Source organism: Lissotriton vulgaris, chromosome 6 (genome assembly GCF_964263255.1).
Source record: "Lissotriton vulgaris chromosome 6, aLisVul1.2, whole genome shotgun sequence".
NCBI classification, from domain to species: Eukaryota; Metazoa; Chordata; class Amphibia; order Caudata; family Salamandridae; genus Lissotriton; species Lissotriton vulgaris.
The window spans coordinates 1021870422-1021893189 of NC_141694.1; the positions used below are offsets into that span (position 1 = coordinate 1021870422).

Below are 22768 nucleotides of genomic sequence, written 5' to 3' on the forward strand. Positions count from 1 at the left end.
CTGGATCGTTGGGAGAGCCGGAGGTAATTTTGGAGATAAGTCTGTCTAGGACCGGAATGTCTAAGAGTGGGATTATGTCAAGCCTACAAGGGACAGAGGCATCAGAGGTTGTGGAGACGGGGGGTTCCAACTCGTTGTTAGCATCCCTAAAAGAGGAGTATATAGTCTGAATTTTTTCAGAGAAGAAAACAGCCAAATCATTGCAACGGTTTTGGGCACCATCAGCAGAGGGGCATTCCGCAGGAGGTGAGATGAGTGATTTAACAATTTTAAAAATTTCCCTTGGGGCGTTGGCGGCTGCATTAATTTTGCTACCGTAAAAAGAAGCTTGTGCCGCCTTTATCTCCTGTTTATAGAGCCTAATGGCAGCTCTATATTCATCCTTCCTAGGTTTGGAGTAGTCCTGTCTCCAGGCTCTTTCGTATTTACGACAGGCTAATTTCATAGTCTTGAGAGTGGGAGTAAACCATGGGGCAGCTTTAGATCTTTTCGTGAAGTTACTAGCCTGTACGGGGAGGACCATATCAAGTGTGGAGGAGATCGAATCATCAAAGTTGTTGGCTGCTGTATTGGCATTCAATGCCTTCCTAGGTGGATCTCTAGCCAGGGCGACTTCTGTCCAAGGTAATGGAATAGGGGGTTCAACCATGAAATCATCAATATTGCTGTAAATGTGGTCAAGCAAGTGACCTCTATTGTGAGTTACATGAAACCCCTTTTGATGTAGATCCAGCGCTTGAAGGTTGGAACAAAGAGTATTGGCTGCAGTATCGTGAGGATCATCTAGATGCAAGTTGAGATCCCCCAACAAGGTGAAATTGGGTGAGGATAACACGATACTTGCAGCAAGATCCGTAATTTTAATAATGAAATTGTTAAGAGCGCCAGGAGGACGGTAGGCTAGGATGCCAGAGAAGGTGGTAGTGGGGGAGAATTCTAGCGAAAAGTGAAAACTTTCGCAGGTTGGTGAAGTGGTGGGGGTGAATCGGCATTTATAGCTGTCACGATAAACAATGGCCAATCCCCCACCTCTCCCAGTCTGGCGATCCAGTCTCTTTAACGTGAATCCTTGTGGAATGGCCCAGACAATAGCTGGATCATTATCTGTATGAAGAGAGCGTGAGGATTAAGCTCTTCAATCAGTGTGTGTAGTTCGGTGTGATGTTTACAGACGGACCTACAATTTAGAAGAAACATTCTCCATTCCTGGGTAGAAGGTAAAAGACAGGTATGAAGGAGAGATGGACTCCAGTTACAATTTTTACAGACGTAATCAGTGTAGGATGGAAGGAAAGTGTGATCACATGTCAGACTAATGGAAGGACGAAGGGCAAGAAGCGAAGGAAAACAAACTGCAACTACCTGGCCTGGAGTATTCTCCACTGCAGTATGCCTAAAATCCCTCCTAGATCCCAGTCATCCATGAACTGTTGTTTTTCAATGGTGTTTCCCTTCTCCTCTGCTTGCTTTGCCTAAAAAAAAAAAAATTATATCTCGGCCACCCCTTATTCTCCTTTAATAATGTTGGTGTATGTTTGTCCATTAAATTATTCTTCATTTTTCGAAATTAGTTTGTGATTTTTTTTACCTTTGAAATTGTTGGTGAACTTGAGGCGAAACGAGGATGGGGCTCTTCTGGGTACCAACAGTTGCCATGAAACCGCACCTACTGAGGATTGCATTGACAGGTTTAAGGGGAACAAAAGCGCCCTAACCCTAAAAGATCTAGAAGCGTTTGCTGATGCAGAACATATTTTATGGCTAGTATCTACCAAGTTTCATACACTTGCAAAACCTGCGGCACACATTTTTTTTTTACACTTTATAGGATGTATTGGTAAGCACAGAAAAAATAAGATGAACCTATTATTAGTGGTGAAATGTTCTGTGCGTGGTGAATAGCATACGGATGAGCCCATACCATAACACTGATGGCAGCATATAAGAATCACCAAGGTCCTATGAACTTACGCCTAAAAGAAGGCATCATTATTTGTAAATGCCAAATACTCAAAAATTACAAAATCTACTACTAAGAAACAGACCTCAGCTAAACCAATTTAAACAAATGCAGTTTGAAGTAAACATTAAAAAGATTACAAAAACAGAAAAGGATTTCAATAAAAGAGGGAAACAGCTGAAGAGCCTAAAACAAATCTGTTTTCACTCCCGATATAAAGAGATGGGCAATGTTAAAATAGCGCATAGTCATAGCTTAGATCTACTGTTCTAGTTGTTAATCAGGCAAGCTTGAGTCCGTTATCAGAGGAAGATTTAAAATGTTACAATCGCTAATGAGGAACAAGGTGTATTATGCTTAAGAACTTGGGACACCACAGGATTCCTTGGGTGAACGAGGATTCGAGTGCTGGACAGGGCTGATGCTAAAACCAAAAATAACTACTAGGTACTAAATACATGGCTGAAAAAGGAATAATCGTCTCATTTAAAATGAAAAACATGTTGCATTTATGCAGAAGTCAACAACATATTGACTGAACCAATTAAAAAGCTCTGTTAAAAAAAGTGAATAAAACACAAAATACCTGCATGTAAGGAGCAGAAGAAATTGTTGGGATTGTGACAAACATATGTATGTGTGGGAGGATGTACTGCCAAAAGAAAACTGAAAATCAGTTTCAGAAGCTCCAGATCAGGGGGGCAGCCAAGCACTTCCTCAATAATTTTCACATAGGACAAGCAAACGTTCTTGGGAATCGATGCAAGGTCGACATCTCTGTGCTCCTGGAAGAAATACAAAGTAATTGATCCTCGACTGAAACAAAGATTGTAAATAGACACTGCTTTACCAGGTTTATAGTAATATATACAGCTATGAAAAAACCCAAAGCATTCCATTGATTTATGATAAATTTCCCCCGCCCACTGCAGTAGCAGGTTTTCATGTAGTCACTAGCTGAAACAGTCAGACTTTTAGTAAAATATATCTCGTATGGTCAGCGTCTGGTTAGCTACTGACATGTATTGTCTCTGACTGTGATTATGGACTACAAGATCCCAGTAGAATGCCTGTTTTAGAAAATGGATGGGCAAGGCTAGGAGCTAGTGGAAAAGGTTTACGACTCAAATTGATCTCAAAGCCAGGTGTACTCAGCAGAACCAGAAGACTAGTGATAGAGAGGGCAGGTTGCGGGCCTCTATCCCAACCCAGCGGCCTGTCAGCTTTGCATTGTTGAAACAGTACGGTTTTGGTTATCAACGTAATCTACTGCCCCCTGTTCAGCGTCTTAGGGGGAATGTCCAACATTGGAGGAATCTCCCTCTTACGCTTCTGGGAAGGACAGCTCTTTATAAAATGATGCAAAAAAACAGTTTATGGACAGAATGCAGAACAGTGTCATACCTTTACCCCAGTACAGAGATCTGGGACTAAATCCATCGTTTTTTTGATCACCATGCCATTCCAGTTTGAACCTAGCCATATGAACATCAGTCTTGATCCTGTGCCCCATGGGAACAGTCCAGCCCGAACTGCCAAGCAAAGTCCTCCCTTAAAATCATGGCGCTCCCTCGCTTCCTTTATGCGTTGCAGAATACACAACATTTAATCATAGTTCAGTATTTTACCTGTGTCGAGTCTGAACTTTGCAACCTTTTGTGGAATAACGGCACACCCCGAATCGCCTTCGCCAAACTTATTAGGAGCTGGTATGATGGCGGCATTGCTTTACCGTCCATCAGAGCATACTATTGGGCCTCACAACTTATTGTTCTTAATCACTGGATGCACCTGCCATTTGATGACCCTGCATATCGGATGGATAGATATAATATGCTACCTGGTACTTATTTAAGGGCAAGGTATGGAGGGACGAAACTAGAGCCCAAATTCACCACGACCTCCACAACAGTCTGTCTGGCATCTTGCGAATTCAGCTTTGGGCTGGAGGGGCAAAATTACGCAGGCAACTCCATTATTTGACTCCCATCGCCTGAATATACTTGGGTGGCAACCTGGGATTGACAAATGGGATTTGATTGGTTTGTCCCGGGTGGGCGACGTGTGGGTTAAGGGTGGTATGGTATCTTTCAGTGATTGGCAGCGGCAATACCAACTACATGATGGGGAAACCTTCTGCTATCTTCAGATGCGTAGTGTACTGACCAAGGTGCTTCATAGAGGTGAGGAATTGCCGGTGTCTTCGCCTTTGGAAGACAGGCGATTGGACGACTATCTCCACAAGAAAGTCATATCTCTAACGTATCGTAAAATCCTCACCAATTTCTTCGACCCCCTTGGCAAAGTCCGAAAGAATGGTGTTCTGATGTGGGTGAGATTTCCGATGAGGAATGGAGGGAGGCCCTAGCGTCGCCCGAGTGGTTGCAATACGCTCCCAATTTACATTGATCCAACTTAAGCTATTACATAGGACCTATTTCACAAGCTCTTTGTTGGTCAAAATTGGTCTTCTGGACTCTCCATTACGTCCCCGTGGCTGAGGCCACATAGGTACTTATTTGCACCAATGGTGGGACTGTCCAATTTTCCAAGGCTATTGGGGAAATTGGGGGGCGGAGGGATTCGGGGGGGGGGGGGGGGGGAGTCGTTTCTGCTCTATCTCAGACTTGCGGGAAAGTGTTGGAGGCTACCCTGACGTTGTGCATCATGAACATTTGGGACGCCACTGATCTGTCTAGACACGATCAGCTGTGGGTCACTTTGGGAAGCATGGTGGCTAAGCAAAACATCGCCAGAACCTAGAAGGGATGGGTGGGTTTGAAATGGGCTGATTGGGAGTCCAATATGGACTGGTGCATGCAGGCTGAGAGAGTGGTGTACGAAAGTAGAGGTTGCCCTGGTAAATGGATGAAAATATGGGCCCCATGGAACAAGAGCAGAGGCTGGCTTTGCGCTCCTTTTGCTGTCACTTTTCCATTTGCTGTCGATAATGAATCACTGTAATTGTGCATCGTCGGGATTACTTGCAAATAGGAATCCTTCACTTAGGCTCCATTCTGATATGCTTTTTGTAATGTCCACAATTAGTTTAGCTGACCACCTTTCATTTATTTTATTTTGTGTACTTTAATGATGGTTTGTTTTGTATTTGTTTTATTTATGTAATGTCATTTTGTTTGTCTTTTCAATAAATAGTGCTAAGGGGATTTATGATTTGGGTGAATGTGTATGGGCCATCTGTATGAAATATCAATGAGCATCGATCCCTGAGGAAGTGTAGTGCTGGATCACCACCGTGGGCCTTTACTATATCCTTTGTGTACTTCTGACAGCCAAACAGGTGTCAGAGCTTCAACCAGGTACTACGATCAGGCTATAATATTTTAACCTCAGTATTAAGTAGATTATCGGCTGGTAGGATCCACAGTACTCCATATTCTGCTGTTGACTATGATTGTGGTCATGTGGAGATCCAGAGGGAGTACCCCAGTGGTGTGTGCTTCTTTGTACATACAGAGGAGGTTGGGGTGATAGTCTGCTGGCCAAGCCCTTGTAGAATTCTGATGGCAATCCATTTGGGTTGGCCGTTTTACCTGTCTGCATGGATGTGCTAGTGTCCTAAAGCACAAGTTACTTACCTTCGGTAACGATATATCTGTAAGAAACAGTAGTTAGTATTAGATTCCTTACCTTAGAATATCCCCAGGCGCCACACTGGATCCGGAAACTTTTGCGTAGCAGTACCCTTGCGTGTCGGTAGGCGTCGTCTGTGGCTCCGCGTCCGTCGTCGGGATGATGTCGCCGGAGTACTTAGACGCCGCCCTCACGCGCGGACGTCAGTTCTTATACATAGCTTTTCCGCGCCAGAAACGCAGAGCCATGATAAAAACCAACACTGGTGCCATGAAACTAGGGCCCTAAAAGGGGATGACCTTAACCCTAGATATCGGTTCGCAGAACGGGGAGGATGGGTGGGGCGGTAAGGAATCTAATACTAACTACTGTTTCTTACAGATATATCATTACCGAAGGCAAGTAACTTGTGCATCTGAAAGAAACAGGTTAGTATTAGATTGCTTACCTTAGAATAGATACCCCAGCAATACCAACCCCGGTGGTGGGTCTGCGAACCAATGATCACACCAGAAAGTCCTGGAGAACGGAACGACCGAAAAAGCCATCTCTCCGGACTTGGCTGTCCAGGCAGTAGTGTCTTGCAAACGTGTGCAGCGAGGCCCACGTAGCTGCCTAACAGATGTCCTGCAAGGGGACTCCCCGACCCAAGGCAGTAGTAGCCACCGTGGCCTGAGTGGAATGGGCCCTCAGCCCAACAGGAGGATCCTTTTTAGCCAAAGAGTAGCATACCTTGATGCACAACACGACCCACCAAGAGATGGTCCGCTTGTGCACCGCCCGACCTTTCTTAGCACCCACGTAACCAACAAAGACTTGGTCATTGTAGGAGAGTGGGGTCTGCAATCCTATGGTCAACCCCGATTTTTGCTTTTTGCTTCACTGGTTTACGACTTTCCCTGGCTGTGGGCCTGCTAATCAGATCCACAGCCTAGCTGCCTCTCTCTAAATTGACATCCAAGTACCTTAGGTGCATATCTAATTGGATACCGAGTCACCTTATCAGTCCCTGTACAGTGTACCTTAGGTAGCCAGGGCATAGGTGCACACAGGGCCTACCAGGGGCTGCAGCATGTATTATGCCACCCCTGGCTGGCCATCCAAATCTGACACAACTGGCTGATCAACCAGCTGGGGCAAGGTGGTGTAATCAACCTTTGCTTTAGATATAGTATCCCTATATCTAACCCAAAAATGGACACATATCCTCCTATCAGTCACTCCTATGGCAGGCCTTATCAATCCTGAAGGCAGAGTGCTTGGAATTATGTGAGATGGTGCTCTAGCATGAGCTGAGCCTGTCTGCAGCTTTCGGAACCAAGTCCTTTAGCTGTTTCCATGATAACGCTATACCATATACTCTTAAGTGCATTATAATCCTGGCGGTTATTGCTGACTTTGGTATAGCATTATCAAAACATGTCGAGTAAGGTGTCATACGAATTGGAATACTACCCCCTCGCCAATTCTGGCGACGGGGGTAGCCTTCCACCCTTCTAGAGGGACACGACATGTATGTAACTGTGAACCCCGGTTAAAGTTAACTCGAGCCTCAGCATCACAAAATGGATGCTGCCACCACAGACACAAGTCTGACCTCCTGCTGCTGGGAGTCCTTCCAGCGAGGGAGGCTTGGACAAAGGGTTTCCTGCCTTGGGAGGTTCCAGCTCCACCCCAGACAGGATTTTGTGTATTGGGTAGGACAGGGCTGAAAGGAATGAGACATGCCTGGGGCACACAAGGTGTCCCTGTGCATACACCGGTCTAAACCAGTTCCTGGGGCTCTCCAGCCCCAGCTCTGGCGCAAGACCGGACAAAGGATAGGGGGTGTAACCACCCCCCTTCCTGGCCCCACCCAGAGGAGGGACCTAGTCGTAGTACAGCCCCCTTTAGCCGGATAAAGGTAGGAGCTGGTCCCATTCCAAATTAGATTATCCTGAACAGCTTTACAAGAAGAAACTCTGGACTTCGACGTTCTGCTCCACAGAAGACTGAAGAATCTCCCTTGTGGGCAAGGAGTGTCCACCCTGCAACTGCAGGCACCATCAAGCATCCAGCGGCTTCACTTTGTCGTCTTCCCTCGAGGATCCAGACTTCAGAGCCCGACGAGACCCGGATTCCCAGACCTCTCCGACCTCTACCTACATCTGCAGCACAGCTGAGATCCGTGGGTGCGACGAGACACGTGGGACCGGCCATCTTGAATGAAACTGCACTTCGCTTCCAGCACGACTTCTGAGGTAACCTCGCCGAAGTGCTTTGGGGATTGAGAAGCCCCAGCCCCGAGCAGCTCCTGCACCGAAGATCAGCCCTCCAGCCTCCACGAGATCTGCGTGGGGCCCTTCTGCTTGCCTGCTGCTCGACGCGTTGTCTGGTCACATGCCGGCTGGCTTGTGGCCTCCTAGACGACGATCCACGAAATCATAACTGCTAGTCTGGTTGCTCCAGACTGGCCCTTGCTTCCTTCCAAAAGTGAGGCATCCCGGACCCTCCTGGTCCACTCCAGACGCCGTTTCCACTCACCGTGTGGGTTGCCTTTGCCAAGGCCTGTTGACTCCGAATCCGGATCCGACACCGCCGACAGCGAGAGCCTGCGTGGGACAGCTCGTGCCTCCATCCTGGTCGTCGAAGACACCTCCTGGTCCACGTGGCTGCAGAGACAAGCGTCCACTCTTCACCTGATCGCGACGACGACATCTGGTTCCACTCCAGTCACTGGCTAGTGACTTTGAACATTGTCCCCTCTGCTTTCAGGTCTTCAACATCTCTGATCCACCCTTGGATCACACCAGACATCTTCCTCCTGGTCGCCTGCAGCATCTTTTTTCAAGGCTCCATAGACTTTGACGCGGAAACCCGACACACTTTGACACCTATGCACCCGCAGCCCGTGGGTGAGGTAAGAAGAGCATTTCGGTGCTCAAGGGTAGCTTGACTCTCCTAGTGTCCAGTTCCATTGTCGTTTTAGTCTCAACTAGTCAGGATTGTCCGTACTCACCTGTTACTTGAACTGTACTGTCCATAGACGTTGTTACGCATTTCGCGTGTGAGTTCACACTCTGCACACGCGTTCCGTGGGCCTCCTATTACTTACCTAAAGTTAGGGTGGCGTGGTCCCAGCGATCCTACAGCCTCTGGACAGTACCATTCCTTCTATCGACTTTCACATTCCACTTACTTAGTATATGGTTTGTCGTGCCCCCAGGGCACCATTGTAATTTGTGCAACTTAAACGTTTTTTCCTAAGAGATTGTCATGTGCTTAGCCCTCTGACCTCATAAAGAGTTCAGAGGTGTATGTTAGTTAATAAATATATTGTTTATTTTCATAACAACCTGTGTGGTGTCCTTTCACTTGGTATTCAAGGGGTTATATGTGGTAAAACAGCTGGCTTCACATGCCAAAAGAGTTTAGCCTAAGACTGCTTTGTCCATGCTACCATTAGGATAGCTGGTCTTGAGGTGCCGGGTTTTTAGAGACCCGGTGGTGCCAGGGGATCACACCCGAAGACCTCTGAGTTCTCCCTGTTCCGGACCACAGAAACCAAGAGTCTTCTAGGTGCAGTCAGAGATCGAGTTTTATTGGTTGCAACCAAGTAACATGTGTCCTAGAATTACAACAGCACGGGCTGTAAGTTCTCAGGAGACTGTTCGTTTTTACAGAACCAGCCTTCTCCTTATATACAGAAATAACAGCTGCGGGCAAGAATTCTTGAGTTTATGATATGGTTATACACATATTTCTACAATAATACAAAGAGCGAAGTCATGCTGGTCAGCACATATTTTAGATGTCCGGATCGTGACGGATTACCCTGCCAGACCCAGAATTCCCATCAGATATCGATGAAACACCAATAAGGTCGGGCACCCTCCCATCGTAAAACTGGTCATAAACAAGAATCATGGGCAGGTGTATGAGAATGGAAAACATGGTCTGTATGTAGTGTATGGTTTATGGCATGTTGACCCTTGATGATATCTTACTCGGCCACTGGGCTAGGAGCTGTCAAAACAGGTTTGGCTGGAAGCAGTGGAGTCAGCTCGGCCAGGTCATGGGGAAGTCAGCTACGGTGGACGTGTCCTTTCGGATCAAACTCGGCCTAATCGATTGACTATATGAGGGCAAGTCATACGATGGATGCCGCTTACAAAATGGAGTCTGAGGGTTCGAAACGGAAACCACGATTTAAGGGTGCTAGCATCATCCAATCATGACGCAAATACATAGGGATAATGTCCTAATCATTACCGGTCCGTTGATACCAAAGTCGTCATGGTACGACGATATTTTGTGACACGAGTGTTTGGACCTCGGTACCGGTGGAACAGCAGGGTCCGGAATTACAGTACCACAGTCTATAAGGTTGACTTACAACCAATCACCATAAGGGTTGTTTGGACTGATACAAGGTGATAACTAGAACTAGTGAGCATCATATATCAGGCCAACTTCTCACAGTCATCCACCCAGAACTGGCGTGTGCGATCCAAATAGAATGAAAGCGCACGATTTGAGTCCAGACGGTGGAGCCTCTCTTTCTCTTTCGAGGGATGTGGAGGCGGAAAGAAGGTGGGGAAGGTGATGGACTGCCCGATGCGGAAGGCTGTGACTACCTTGGGCAGGAAAGAGGGTCGTGTCCGCAACACAACTTTGTCCGTATGGACAGAAAGGAAGGGAGGTTTAGAGGAAAGAGCCTGGAGCTCACTCACCCTCCTGGCACAGGTGATGGCAACCAGTAAGGAGTAAGGAGACGAAGAAGACAGTTATGAAGTGGCTCGAAAGGAGCGCACATCAGATAGGTCAGAACAAGGTTCAAGTCCCACTAAACCTATTTACAACTGGGGACTTGAACAAAGAGGGCTGATCAGGGAGCCTTAAGAGGCGGAAATAGCAGAGAGGTAGCCCTTGATAGTGCCCAGAGCAGAGCCCTGCCAGGCAAGAGGGAGAAGAAAGAGGAGAACCTCTGAAAGGGGATCCACAGCCTTTGCTGTGCACCATGCCACAAATTTGTTCCACCTGCAGGCGTATATTGATTTCGTGGAGGGATGCCTGGCTGCCAGAATCACATCACAGACTTCAGGAGGCAAGTCAAATGGCCCCAACTGCCGCCGCTCAATCTCCACCCATGTAAGTGGAGACTAGACAGGTTCGGGTGGAAGACCGTCCCCTGCTGCTGCGACAGAAGGTCCTCCTGAAGAGGCAGACTAATCGGGGGATCGACAGACATGCTGAGTAGCTCGGGATACCAGTATCTTCGTGCCCAGTCCGGAGCAACAAGGGTAACATGGGCCCGGTCGCGTCTGATCTTCTTCAGCACTCTGGGCAGAAGTGGTATAGGCGGAAAGGCGTATAACAGACCACAGCTCCACTCGCGACGAAAAGCATCTCGGAGCGAGTGCCGCCTTGGAAATTCCAACGCGCAGAACTGATGACATTGCGCGTTCTCTTCGGTGGCGAATAGATCTAACCAAGGCTCTCCCCACTGCTGAAAGAGGCCTTGCGCCACGTCCGAGTTTAGACGCCATTTGTGATCCATCATGCACCGGTGGCTGAGTTCGTCCGCCCTGGCGTTCAGGGAACGTGCCAGGTGTTGAACCACCAGGGTGATGCCCTGGTGTTCCAGCCATTGCCAGAGGCGCAGAGCCTCCTGACAAAGGATTCACGACCCCACCCGCCCTGTTTGTTGCAGTACCACATGGCGGTGGTGTTGTCCGTGAATACCTGCACTACACTTCCCCGGACAGAGGGAAGGAATGCTTTCAGTGCAAGCCGGATCGCCCGCAGCTCCAGAAGGTTGATATGGAGCCGGGACTCTGCCGGACACCAGAGGCCTCTGATCTCTGCCTCCCTCATGTGGCCCCCCCAGCCCAGGAGGGACGCATCTGTCACTAGTAACTGCTCCGGTTGGGGTAGGGAGAGGGATCTGCTGCTGACCCAATCGCGGTCCGTGAGCCACCACTGCAACTGTCTTTCGGTGCCCTCCGAGATCCGGACGTGGTCGGACAGGTTGCCCTGATGCTGGGCCCACTGAAACTTCAGTTCCCACTGCAGAGACCGCATCCGCCACCTGGCCTGATGCACCAGAATGATGCAGGAGGCCATCAGCCCCAGAAGCCGCAGCGTCAACCTGACCGAGACTCGTGATAAAGGCTGAAAGATTGGATCAGAGCCTGAATATCCTGAACCCGAGTCCAGAACCGCTCCGATGAAGAGGAGCTTCTGAGAGGGGCACAGGTGTGACTTCGGCAAATTGATGGAGAACCCCAGCAGTTGCAGGAGGTCTGCCGTAGTCTGGAGGTGGCTGTTGACTGTCTGCGGCGAGCCCACCTTCAACAACCAGTCGTCGAGATAGGGGAAGACTGAGACCCCTGATCTGCGCACATGCGCTGCGACCACCGCCATCACTTTCGTGAACACCCGAGGGTAGCTGGTAAGGCCGAAGGGGAGCACGGTAAACTGAAAATGCTCGTTGGCTACCATGAACCGCAGGTAACGTCGGTGGGCCGGCAGGACGGGGATATGGAAATACGCGTCCTGCAAGTCCAGCGCTACCATCCAGTCTCCAGGGTCCAGGGCAGCTAGAGCCTGAGCTAAAGTTAGCATCTTGAACTTCTCCTTCTGGAGGAAGCCGTTGACACTCCGTAGGTCCAAGATGGGGGGTAGGCCTCCTTTGCCCTTCTTGGGTACCAGAAAGTAGTGGGAGTAGCAAACACGTCCTACTTCTGGCCCAGGAACGCGCTTGATGGCCCTCTTGGCCAAGAGGGCCATAACTTCGTTCTGCAGAAGTTGCAAGTGATCCCCCGATATGCGGTGGCACTGCAGTGGCATGGCTGGAGGGGTCGCCTCGAAGGGGAGGGAATAGCCCCTTCGGACGATTTTCAGCACCCACCTGTCCGATGTGATGGTACGCCAGTGGAGGAGGTGATGGCGAACCCTGCCCCCCACTGGTGTCGAATGGGCCTGAAAGCTCGGACTAGGAAGGCTTTGAGGTAGATGCTGCGGGAGCGGGTGTGGACTGACCTCGCCGTTGTCCGGCGGCACCGCCACGTCGGTTACCACGTCCGCGACCACGTTGAGGTTGGTTCTGCAGCCCGTGGCTAGCTGGACATGTGGGGGCGCCCCTTCCTTGGCCTTGAAAGGGACGAAAAGCGGAATTTTGCTGGCGTTAGCCTAGGCCCAAGGACTTGGCCGTAGCCATGGAGTCCTTGAAACGCTCCAGCGCACTGTCCGCCTTGTGGCCAAAGAGGTGACGGCATCAAAGGGCATGTCCATGGGTGTGGCCTGGACATCCCCTGAAAAGTTGGAGGACCTCAGCCCGGCGTGGCGGCAAACTGCCACTGTCGTTGCAATCGCCCTACCCAGCGAGCCCGTGGTATCGAGTCCACACCGTATCGAGTAGCGGGCTGCGTCCCGCCCTTCCGCTAGGGCGAGCTTTGCCCGGGACTCCTCCAGGCACTGGGCTGCAATTCCGCAACCGTATCCCACAGAGAGTGGGTGTAACGGCCCAAAAGGCAGGCGGTGTTGACAGACCGCAGCCCCAAACTCAGTGAGGAGAACAGTTTCTTGCTAAACTTATCGTACCTTTTGGATTCCCGATCCGGGGGAGCGGTCGGAAATGCAGTCTGGGATGTAGAGGCCTGGATCTCCAGGCTCTCGGGGCGCGGTGAACGAACAGGAAGCTGGGGTCGCCCGGAGCCGGGCGGTGGCGTCGGGCCACGTTCCGATCTACAGGAAGGCCTGTAGAGGACTTGGACCAGGTGCCCACCAGAACATCGGTGAGGGCTTAGTTAAACGGCAGGAGAGGCTCCGAGGAGCTTGCCTGCGGTTTGAGCACCTCAGTGAGGAGGTTAGTCCTCACGGCCACGACAGGGAGCTCAAGAGTCAAGGCCTTAGCCGCCCTAGTCAACACCACGCTGTAAGCAGCCCCCTCCTCCGTAGCCACGGTAGGTCGGGCGAAGTGTCCTGACCACTGGCCTCCCCCAGTGGTCAGGACAGTCCTGGCTCAACTGGCACTGCAGTGCCAGAGCGTCTTCAGACCCTTCCCAGTCCTCCTCGTCATCCATCTCCTGATAATCAGGGAAAAATGATGGAGCCAGGTCATAGGTGAATTGCTCACCCATCGGCGTCGAAGACTGCGCCGAGTGGCGCCGGTCCGACGCTGGACCCGGACCAGTGTGAGGACAGGGGACGTCGTCGTCCGGGGATGGCATAGTGGGCGACACCCTTAGGGACGGCGCCAGCGGAGGGGTCGTAAGATCGACTGGCGACGTCACGGATCCAGGCCTGGATCCTGCGGAGCCCTGCGGCGTCGGGACCGGAGTCGTCGACGGCGCCGGGGCCGGAGCCGGCGGGCCGCTAGGGCTCCCAGACATACCTGTGGGACCCGAAGGCGCCTCGAAAGGCCTGACGGAGGGAAGTGAGTCCTCATGGCCACGAGGCGTCGCACGCAGCCCAGGGACTAGCGGGTATGGAGCTGGACGCGGCGCTGGTGGCTCCGGCAGAGCCGCGTGGGCGGTGTTGCCTGAACCCCCGGCCGCATCGTGCGAGCGTCGGGGGGAGTTGGAAGAGCGATGTCGCCTCTTTGACTTCTTTTTTGAGTGCCTCGACTTACCTTAGGACTTGGAGCCCAACGAGTGGTGGTGGCTCGTCGAGCGGCAATGAGTACGGCCCCGCGACCGGTTCCTCGACCTCCTCCTAGACCGGGACCTCGAGCGGCGCGGGCCGACTGGCAGAGCTCGAGCCGCTTACGGGACCGCTCCCGCCTAGCTTTCGAGGTCAAGGCCTGGCAGTCTGGGCACGACTTGTCATCGTGGTTGGCCCCGAGACAGTAAAGGCACCGATGGTGGGGGTCGGTCACCAACATCAAGCGGTGACAGTCCTCGCAAGGTTTAAAACCAGGTATCCCTATCGGCACCGTGAGTCGAAGTCCGACTCGAGAATCGATCAAAATGTTTAAAAAAGTTAGTCAAAAAATGACTAGAAGTACTGCTCTTCCCGGATCTGCGCTTGCTGGAGCGGAAAAAAGAAGAACTGACCTCAGCGCGCGAGGGCGGCATCTAAGTACTCCTACAACTTCATCCCGGCGATCACGACGCCGACGACGGACGCAGAGCTGCAGACGACGCCTACCGACGGGCAGGGGTACTGCTACGCAAAACTTTCCGGATCCAGTCGGACGCCTGGGGATATTCTAAGGTAAGGAATCTAACACTAACCTGTTTCTTTCAGATATTTATACCCCAAAAATCTTTGTTCTTAAAAGTCTCTAGTCACTGAACCCATCCAGAACCAGTTCTGCTCAGGCCTGGAGCACTTTGTTTACCAGGCTGCATCCTTCCTTTCAGAAAGAGGGGGTCTGCCATCAGACGCACAGTAGGAGGTGGAGCCAGCATTCACCTTGCCAGGCAAAGCCCTATTCAGGTCAAGGAGCTACCCCTCCCAGTCCTCAATGCAGATTTCTCTATTCAACCCAGGTCTGACTCAGCCTGCCTTGCCCCTCTAAACCTAGACAGCCAATACACATAACAGCAGAGCACACTGGAGGCTTAGGCAAGAAAATACCTACTTTCTAAAAATGGTATTTTCAAACACAGAATATTAAAACCAACTTCACTAAAATATGTATTTTATTATTCTGGGCTCAGGCATACTAAACTCATATTTCTACCATGTTCCCTGAGTCAGATAGGACTATAAGATGCAATAGCCAGTCTGCCCATTCTAGCCTATGGAGAACAGGTAGCCTTGCAGAAGAGAAAAACAAACATCCCTCCCACAAAAACTCAGGCCGTATTGATCCCACCCCCAAACACTACTATACTTACAAAAGATACTGCTACATTCCCGAACAAACAACAGAGTAAACTGACACCTCCAGATAATATACAAAATACTGCCCGGAAAACTAAACCAGTGAACCTACCACCAGAGGCGTCCCCCTACACGGTCATCTTAGCAGGGGTGCCCAAACTAAAACCCACGGTAACAGAATCGACCGCTTCCCTCAAAAATAAAGTCATCAGTTGGCTGTCCATATATAGACCTCTCCCACAAGGTATAACTAGTGATGTTCTCATGGTCAGACGGGTTACCTGGGTGAGATACATGAGAAAAACAATCAGAGGAGACTGTGTTCTGGTTACTTTTAGAGAACCGAGTACAGCCTCCTACATCTGCACTTGGGCCCCAGACGATCAAGGAAGTAACATCCAATCCCTCCCTCTCTCATTCTTTTACCCCTCGAATATGTACACTTCAGAAGACCAGAGATGGGGGCATTACCAGGAAACGCTGGGAGAATGGGAGACTAACCGTAGGGAGAGGAGGGAACCACATCATTATAGGAGCAGAGCCCCTGAATATTTTCCATCATATGGTGAAGAGGAAGGATGGGAGACTAGCACCAGGAGAAGGGGCGGAGGGGGGGGCGGCATGAGAGGAGTCCCTGGGCCCCACAGAATCCATTACCCAGCCTACCTCCCTATCCACAATAGATATAGCAGCCTCGAAATGGTTGACTAACAGTTCGAGCTCCAAGGGAGGGACCACCTCCAATCTCATTGGATAGATGATAGTGATGAAAGATCTACCCCCCTTGAACAAGTCCCAGTTTCATGTGAACAGACAGAATCAGTACACCTCCAAGATCTCGAGCATTCCATAGTGGATATATCTGATATTGATAGCAACATACGGTCGGGTCAGGGGGAATTGCCACCTCATCCCATGGTCAATTGCGGTATAATAGAGTACAACCACTTCGATATAGGGTCACCTTCTACCAGACCCCAATCTTTGATTTTGACCTCATGGAACGTGACCGGGTTGGGCAACAAATTAGACTGTCAGGAATGGGTTTCTTTTATAAACTCAAAAAGTATCTGCCTCTTCCGAGAAACCTGGGCGCGAGAAGAGCTCACATTCCAGGGGTTTGCAGTATTTTCTAAACCAGCTAAATGGGGGGGCTGGGGAAGACCATCTGGCGGACTGGCAATTTTGGTAGCATCCCATTTGGGCTGCCAGGCCAGCTCTTTAACTGTAGACTCAGATGATATACTAGCTGTCCTCTTAGAATGGCCAAACTCCTCCAAACTGGCGGTAATAAACGTATATTCAAGACCAGTAGCTGTGTCACGCGAATCAAATACCATCGAGGAACTTTCCGCTTTCTTTAGTGACATTCCAGGGGAACTTCACTATGTGGTTGGAGGGGACCTAAATTCGCACTATGAGCCATTATCAGGCCTTCGTGATGGACCCTCCCTTGAGGAGGATTCACGGTGGTTGATACCTGCCACGGTGGCACCTCCACCAAGAGCTTGGACTCCCCTAGCTCTCCAGATAACCGCCCTTACCCTAAACCAAGGCCTAAGGGCCTGTAATGGGCGCATTAAATCAGGTATTCCAAGCAAATGCACTTTAAATAAAGCTGGAAGCGAATCAAGATTAGACTATATCCTCGTTAAATTGTCATCGTGGTCACTGATCATCGACTTCAAGGTTATTGATAGACGGGATAGTGACCACAACGCCCTGGAGCTTGAATATGCCTTACCAGGCATCGAGGATACGGGTCGGGGTAAACACAGTTCTAAGCCAGGCCTGCTCCTGGAAAACAATCGGAGGAGAGTAAGGTGGACGAAACTGGCCACTAGTGGCGACAAGTTAGCTAAACTTTACGCCAGAATTACCCCGCTACTGGAGAGGGCTTTTTTTATTGGTGAGGAACTGGGTGAAAGGAAAAATAGAGACCTGTTAGGGCAGACCCATGTAGATCTAATAAACAACATGGAGCTAGATCTCTTCGTAAAGGGGGGGGGTGGGGGGGGGGGGGTAAAACCAGCGGAATAACCAAGAGGACCTGGTATAATGCCACATGCAGGGAATCCAAACGCGAACTGCTATCTGCAATAAAGGCGTGCAGAAGCAGGGTAGAGATTCAATCTAGGAGAAGGGCACATAAGAAACTGTTGGTAAATGCTAAGGCTGAATGGGACCAACAATACTGGGAGGACCTCACCAGTGCACTTGCTACCAGAGATTCCAGTAAATTCTGGCGGATAGTCACTAACGGGACGGAGGATCTCTCCTCGGCAATTGAGCCCAACATTGCCCCTAGTACATGGCAAAATCACTTTCAGTCATTGTACGCAACAGAGGATGAGGCTCCGAGAGGATCCCAAAACATGATAGTGACTGACCCTGAAGGTGAACTCTTTACGGAAAAAGAGGTTTGGTCTGCCATAGCGGGGCTGTCAACAGGGAAAGCTCCGGGGCTCGATGGGGTACCGGGTGACCTATTCAAGCAGGAACCAGGGGTATGGGCCCCCTATCTCCTGCTGATATTTAACGCGGTCCTCAAGGGGATGGAGGTCCCGGATACCTGGCAGGGCGCAGAGGTGGTCCCTATATTTAACAAGCATTTGCAATGCAATAGGTCTCGCATTAGGAAAGTTTGAGCTATTGGTATTGTAAATGACATTTTTTTATTTATGTGTTGGTTTTGAAAATAGCCAAATTAATAGCTTTGTCATTTACAATGCCAATACTTTTACCTTTTGCAAATGTGACATCTATAGCATTTGTAATGCAACATGTTTTGTATTTACGTGATTTATCAAAGCACCGTGCAAGCTTTCACGCAGTGCCATAAACTGCTGGGATTGTCCCATTAACAGCACTACTAGCCGCCGTAAACAATAAACAGGGGCATGCTGTGGGAGATGATAGCAGGGGAAGGGCAGTGAACGGCCCGCCATAGTTAAATATAAACAGTGGCGTGGAGGGGGGGCTGCGAGGGAGGTGACTCACGGTGTTGCTCCCAGGCCGCTGCAAGGGAAAGGGTGAGAGCAGCAGACACAGCAAAGCGAGTTTCACATGGTGCCTGTCAGTGGGTTGCAAAGTTTTCAGAATACCTGGTCATTCAGTACTCTCTCTGTGGGGAGTCTCTTGCTCATGAACACTACTGGGTGCATGTGTGGTGCACCTGGGACTTCGTGCGCTTCATCCTCTTCGTGAGCGCCCTCCACTGGCGCTTGGTGAGCTTGTTCCTTGTTCTTGGGAATGGTGTCCAGTCAATTTCCTTGCTTGTGGTGGCGTCACACGGCCACCGGGGGTTGTGTGCTCTATGCGTGTTCCCCTTGCCTCTTCTTGGAGCTTGACTGCTTTGCCTGTCCAGAGCAACTTTTGGTTTCTTGGCAAAGTGCTGAGCACAGGATATGTTGGGGAAGCAGTGAGCATCTTGTGGCTTCTTGTGTGGTTCTCAGTTTCTCCCCTCCCGAAGTTGCATCTTTTGTGCTGGGGTCGTGTTTCTCCTGGTGGCTTATGGAGTGGGGACATTACAGGGATTGACTGTCTTTTGCTGCAGTATGGGAACACTCCATTGCTAAGTTTGCGCTGGGATAAGGTAGCTGCAGCATGTACTCCTGTATGTGTGGGCATTAGGCATACTCCTGGCACAATAAGCTGTTCATGTTACCAATTCTGCCACTGGAGGCAGTTTAACAGTGCAGTCTCTTTTCTCAGTCTGCTCCCTCTAAATGGCTACGTGGTGGCACCATCACACAAGGCTGGATCAGCCTCCTGAAGCGTCAGGCCTCGGGGAGCGGTGAATGGTTTGGCTGTTGTGGGCAAAAGCACTGTGCTGGGCTATGCCTTCATTGCCATGCTGTCATCTCGTCCCTCATCTCTCCTTTCTCCAGTGATACGGCCGGCCGTCTCCTTTGTATGCATTCCAGCAGCTGGGGCAAGTGTTGGGAGCTGCTTACAGTGGATTACGTTCCAGGCACCTTCCTCTGTTCAGGGAGCTGTGTGCCGGCTTTCCTTGCAGGCATTTCTACCACGGCATTCTTGGACTGAGGGTCCGGAGCGCTTTCCGTCAGTTGCTGGTGAGGGTGCAGTGTGGCAGGCCACCCGTAGGAGTGCTGCAGTCACTTGGAGACCGTGGGCCGTGACACCCGCTCGAGATGCCGGTGCAGAACTTGTGTATTTTCTTTTTATTATTGGTGGCAGCTTCTGTGATGAGGCCTTCCTGCTGGCGGTGATCAGTGCAGCCACTAGGTGGTGCCACAGCTGTGTCACACTGCCCAAGGCTGCAGGCTTTCCATGTCCTGCGCACTCTGTGCAAAGCTGCCGGTGTGGCCTCGAGGTTTGGCAGCAGTGGGCTGGACTCTCGTGAGGATCGGGTGCGCGCCTCACTGTCAACGGGCTGGCATTTCTTTTCCTGTCATCGCGCCTAATGGCTGGTCGGTGAGTCTACATGAAGGGCAGTCTGGGGCATAGCTGGCTTGGCTCCACTGTGTGACAGGGCCAGGAGTGGGCACGTTCGTCGGGGCTGCCTGCCTAGGGGTGCAGCCCGCTCACATGGGCTGTGGCTTCTGACTCTTCAGACCGCAGCGCGGAGCAAGCAACCTGTGAAGGCCGCATCGGCCGGTGGTAGGCTTATGGACGCAGGCATCCCATTGCTGGCGGCTGGGTGCAGTCTTGTCACCCTTTTAGGCATTCGCATGGGGAGGGTCAGTCAAGGGTAGCAATAGCGGCGAAACAAAAATCGGCCGCGAAATGAAAACAAGTCGGGTGGGGGCCGGGGGAGTGAGCGAAAACAAGAGCATCGCAAAGAAGCAGTTGCTTATGGCAGGCATGGGGGCGGTGTTTTGGGTGTGCTCAATGCAAAGGAAAACCAGAATCAGCCGAGCGCCACCCTGCAGCCGATGATGAGTGGGAGGGCGGGGGCTGCCTGCGCATGCGCGCCACTCTGCAGTTTCGTTTTGGCGAGCGCGAGCACGGAGACGAGAAGTGCCGCATGAAGTCCCGGGTCCCAGGAGGGGGCCTGGGTGAAGACCAACGGGGAGACTGCGAGGCCCCCATGCCTATGGGGAGAGCTCCGCTTCTTGGTAGAGTGGGAGAGGAGCTCGAGTGCTCTGCGGGGCTCCCTTGGCAGATGGTGCGAGCCAGACTCCGGTGAGGTAAGAGAGGAGGGGGCGTGGGGGGCTGTGTGCCTGCATGTGCGTGCCTGCGTGTGCCTGCGCGTGCCTGCGTGTGTGTGTGTGCGGGCGCGCACGTGTGCCTGTGCGTGCAGGGGATGGGGCCTGCCTGTGTGCGCGCCGTGTATGCATGCAAGCCCTGTGGTCTGCGCAAGCGCGCTCGCTCCCGCGGTGAAATCGACACTGGGAAAGCGCGTGGCACTCTGCTGTCCACTTTCCCAAATACGGATAGCATTAGTTGTCTTGCTGACAACATTCATGCATTCGCATGAATGCTACGTCAGCTCGACCTAAAAAGGGATCTCCTCTGCTCCCAGCCAACTATCGTCCGATTAGCCTTATTGACGTATCCCACAAGCTCTTTGGTAGGCTGATTCTGGACCGGTTGCAGAACTGGCTGTAGGAGACAGATACCCTGACCCCTTACCAGGCAGGATTCAGGTGGGGGGTGTCCACAATTGACCAAATCTTTAGGCTGAACCTCATATATTGGAGGACAGCATTAATCGAGGGCGGCACTCTGTACACGGTTTTCGTGGACTTACGTGCCGCCTTCGATTTGGTGCCAAGAGCAAAATTGTGGCAGGTCATGGAGGAAATGAACGTCCTGAAAGACATCTTGGCAATCCTGATGAGATTACACCACAACAACTTCGCACGGGTCAGGTGCGGGAGAAGTGGCAATCTAACCGAAAGGTTCCCCGTTCGCAGAGGGGTGAGACAGGGTTGTGTGCTCGCACCGACCCTGTTCTGCCTCTTTGTGAATGGGGTCATTGTGCACCTGACTGGGATTGTCAATACTGATGCCCCAAAACTGACTGGCAGCAGGGTGCCCGCAATTATGTTTGCGGACGACACCCTGCTGCTGTCTAAATCCCCGATGGGCATACAGCGGGTGTTGGACGGTTTTCTGGAGTTCTGTACAGAAAGGGGACTTGAAATCAATCCCCAGAAAACCACATTTATGATTCTTAACCCCATGCCCCTAAACCGCCCAAACCCCTTGCTGGGTACAGTACGCCTGGAAAGGGTCCACACCATTGAGTATCTGGGGATAACCCTAAATGAAAATTTAACGTGGTCGGCACATCAGTCAAAAGTAAACATCAAATTGGCACAGATGGCGGGTGGTATCATGAGAATAGCGAGCAAGTCATCATATCGCCCACTCACCCCTGTATTTCAAATTTACAAGGCCCAAGCGCAGGGAGGAGCCACATACGGGGGAGAGTTGTGGGGTCATATTCCATCGCCAAAATTGCTGACCACAGAGAATAAATTCCTTAGGCAGCTCACAGCTCTTCCGTTGAGTAGTCCTCTCCTGCCCCTAAGGCTGGATATGGGCCTCAGGCCCATAACGGAGGAATTAGGGCTCAAACCTCTAACTTTCTGGCGCCGCCTTTGGAGCAGTCCAGACCTCTCAACCTATAGAGCTGAGTTGCAGGAATTTTTATTGTTGCCCAACGCCACTAAGACACCTTGGTTAAATTATATCAAGAGAACCTCCGAGATAATTGGTCTTCCAGATTTATGGTCAGATCCGGCAAATACAAGCAACAGGACGCCGAGAAAGGCGCTATCCAGAGCGTACTACGACCTAACGCTCCTCCGAGCTGTGGATAGCATCCGCGAAGGATCACTGACCAATCAATTCATAAAAACCAAAGACTCATATAAACTTGAAAGTGTCCTAGATGACATGACTCCGGTGCTAACTAGGAAACTATTCCTGCAATGGAGGTACGGGACCCTTCCCCTGGCATCTTTCACGGCAGCATGGTCTTGCCGGCCTACTACAGAAATCTGCCCTGCATGTGCCCATATAAAAGAGAATGATGTACATGTGGTTTTTTTCTGCCGAGCCTATCAGAAAAGCAGGAAATACTGGCTGGTCCCTCTGCTTAAAAATATGGGATTTAGAACATTTTTACCCGCATACAGAGTTTTAAAGACTGATTTATCCCCAACCATTGTATTTGCTCTATCAACATTTTTAACTGCAATGTGGTATGCCCGAACCCGCTTGATTAAGAGAGTTGGGGACTCTCGACAGACTTGAATCCCTGATATGCCGGCACCCATTCTGATCATTATATGTTTTAATCTTAAATGCATTTTATAGTAATGACAAAACGATATCCTCTGCATTTTTTTATAATGTGTCAATTTAGTATATCTTTTATGATCTTGTGATCGAAATAAAGATTTTTGGAATGGAATGGAAAAACAA

General features: G+C 50.6%; 1 protein-coding gene across 3 annotated transcripts in view; it reads right to left on the minus strand.

Moving 5' to 3' along the window:
- Nucleotides 1–22768, minus strand: part of LYST (lysosomal trafficking regulator) — a 4348576-nt gene that overhangs the window by 2681197 nt on the left and 1644611 nt on the right. For all 3 annotated transcript variants that reach the window (XM_086927077.1, XM_086927076.1, XM_086927078.1), the window contains one exon: nucleotides 2547–2745. In XM_086927077.1, the coding sequence (XP_086783203.1) occupies nucleotides 2547–2745 (199 nt within the window). The remainder of the gene's footprint in view (nucleotides 1–2546; nucleotides 2746–22768) is intronic.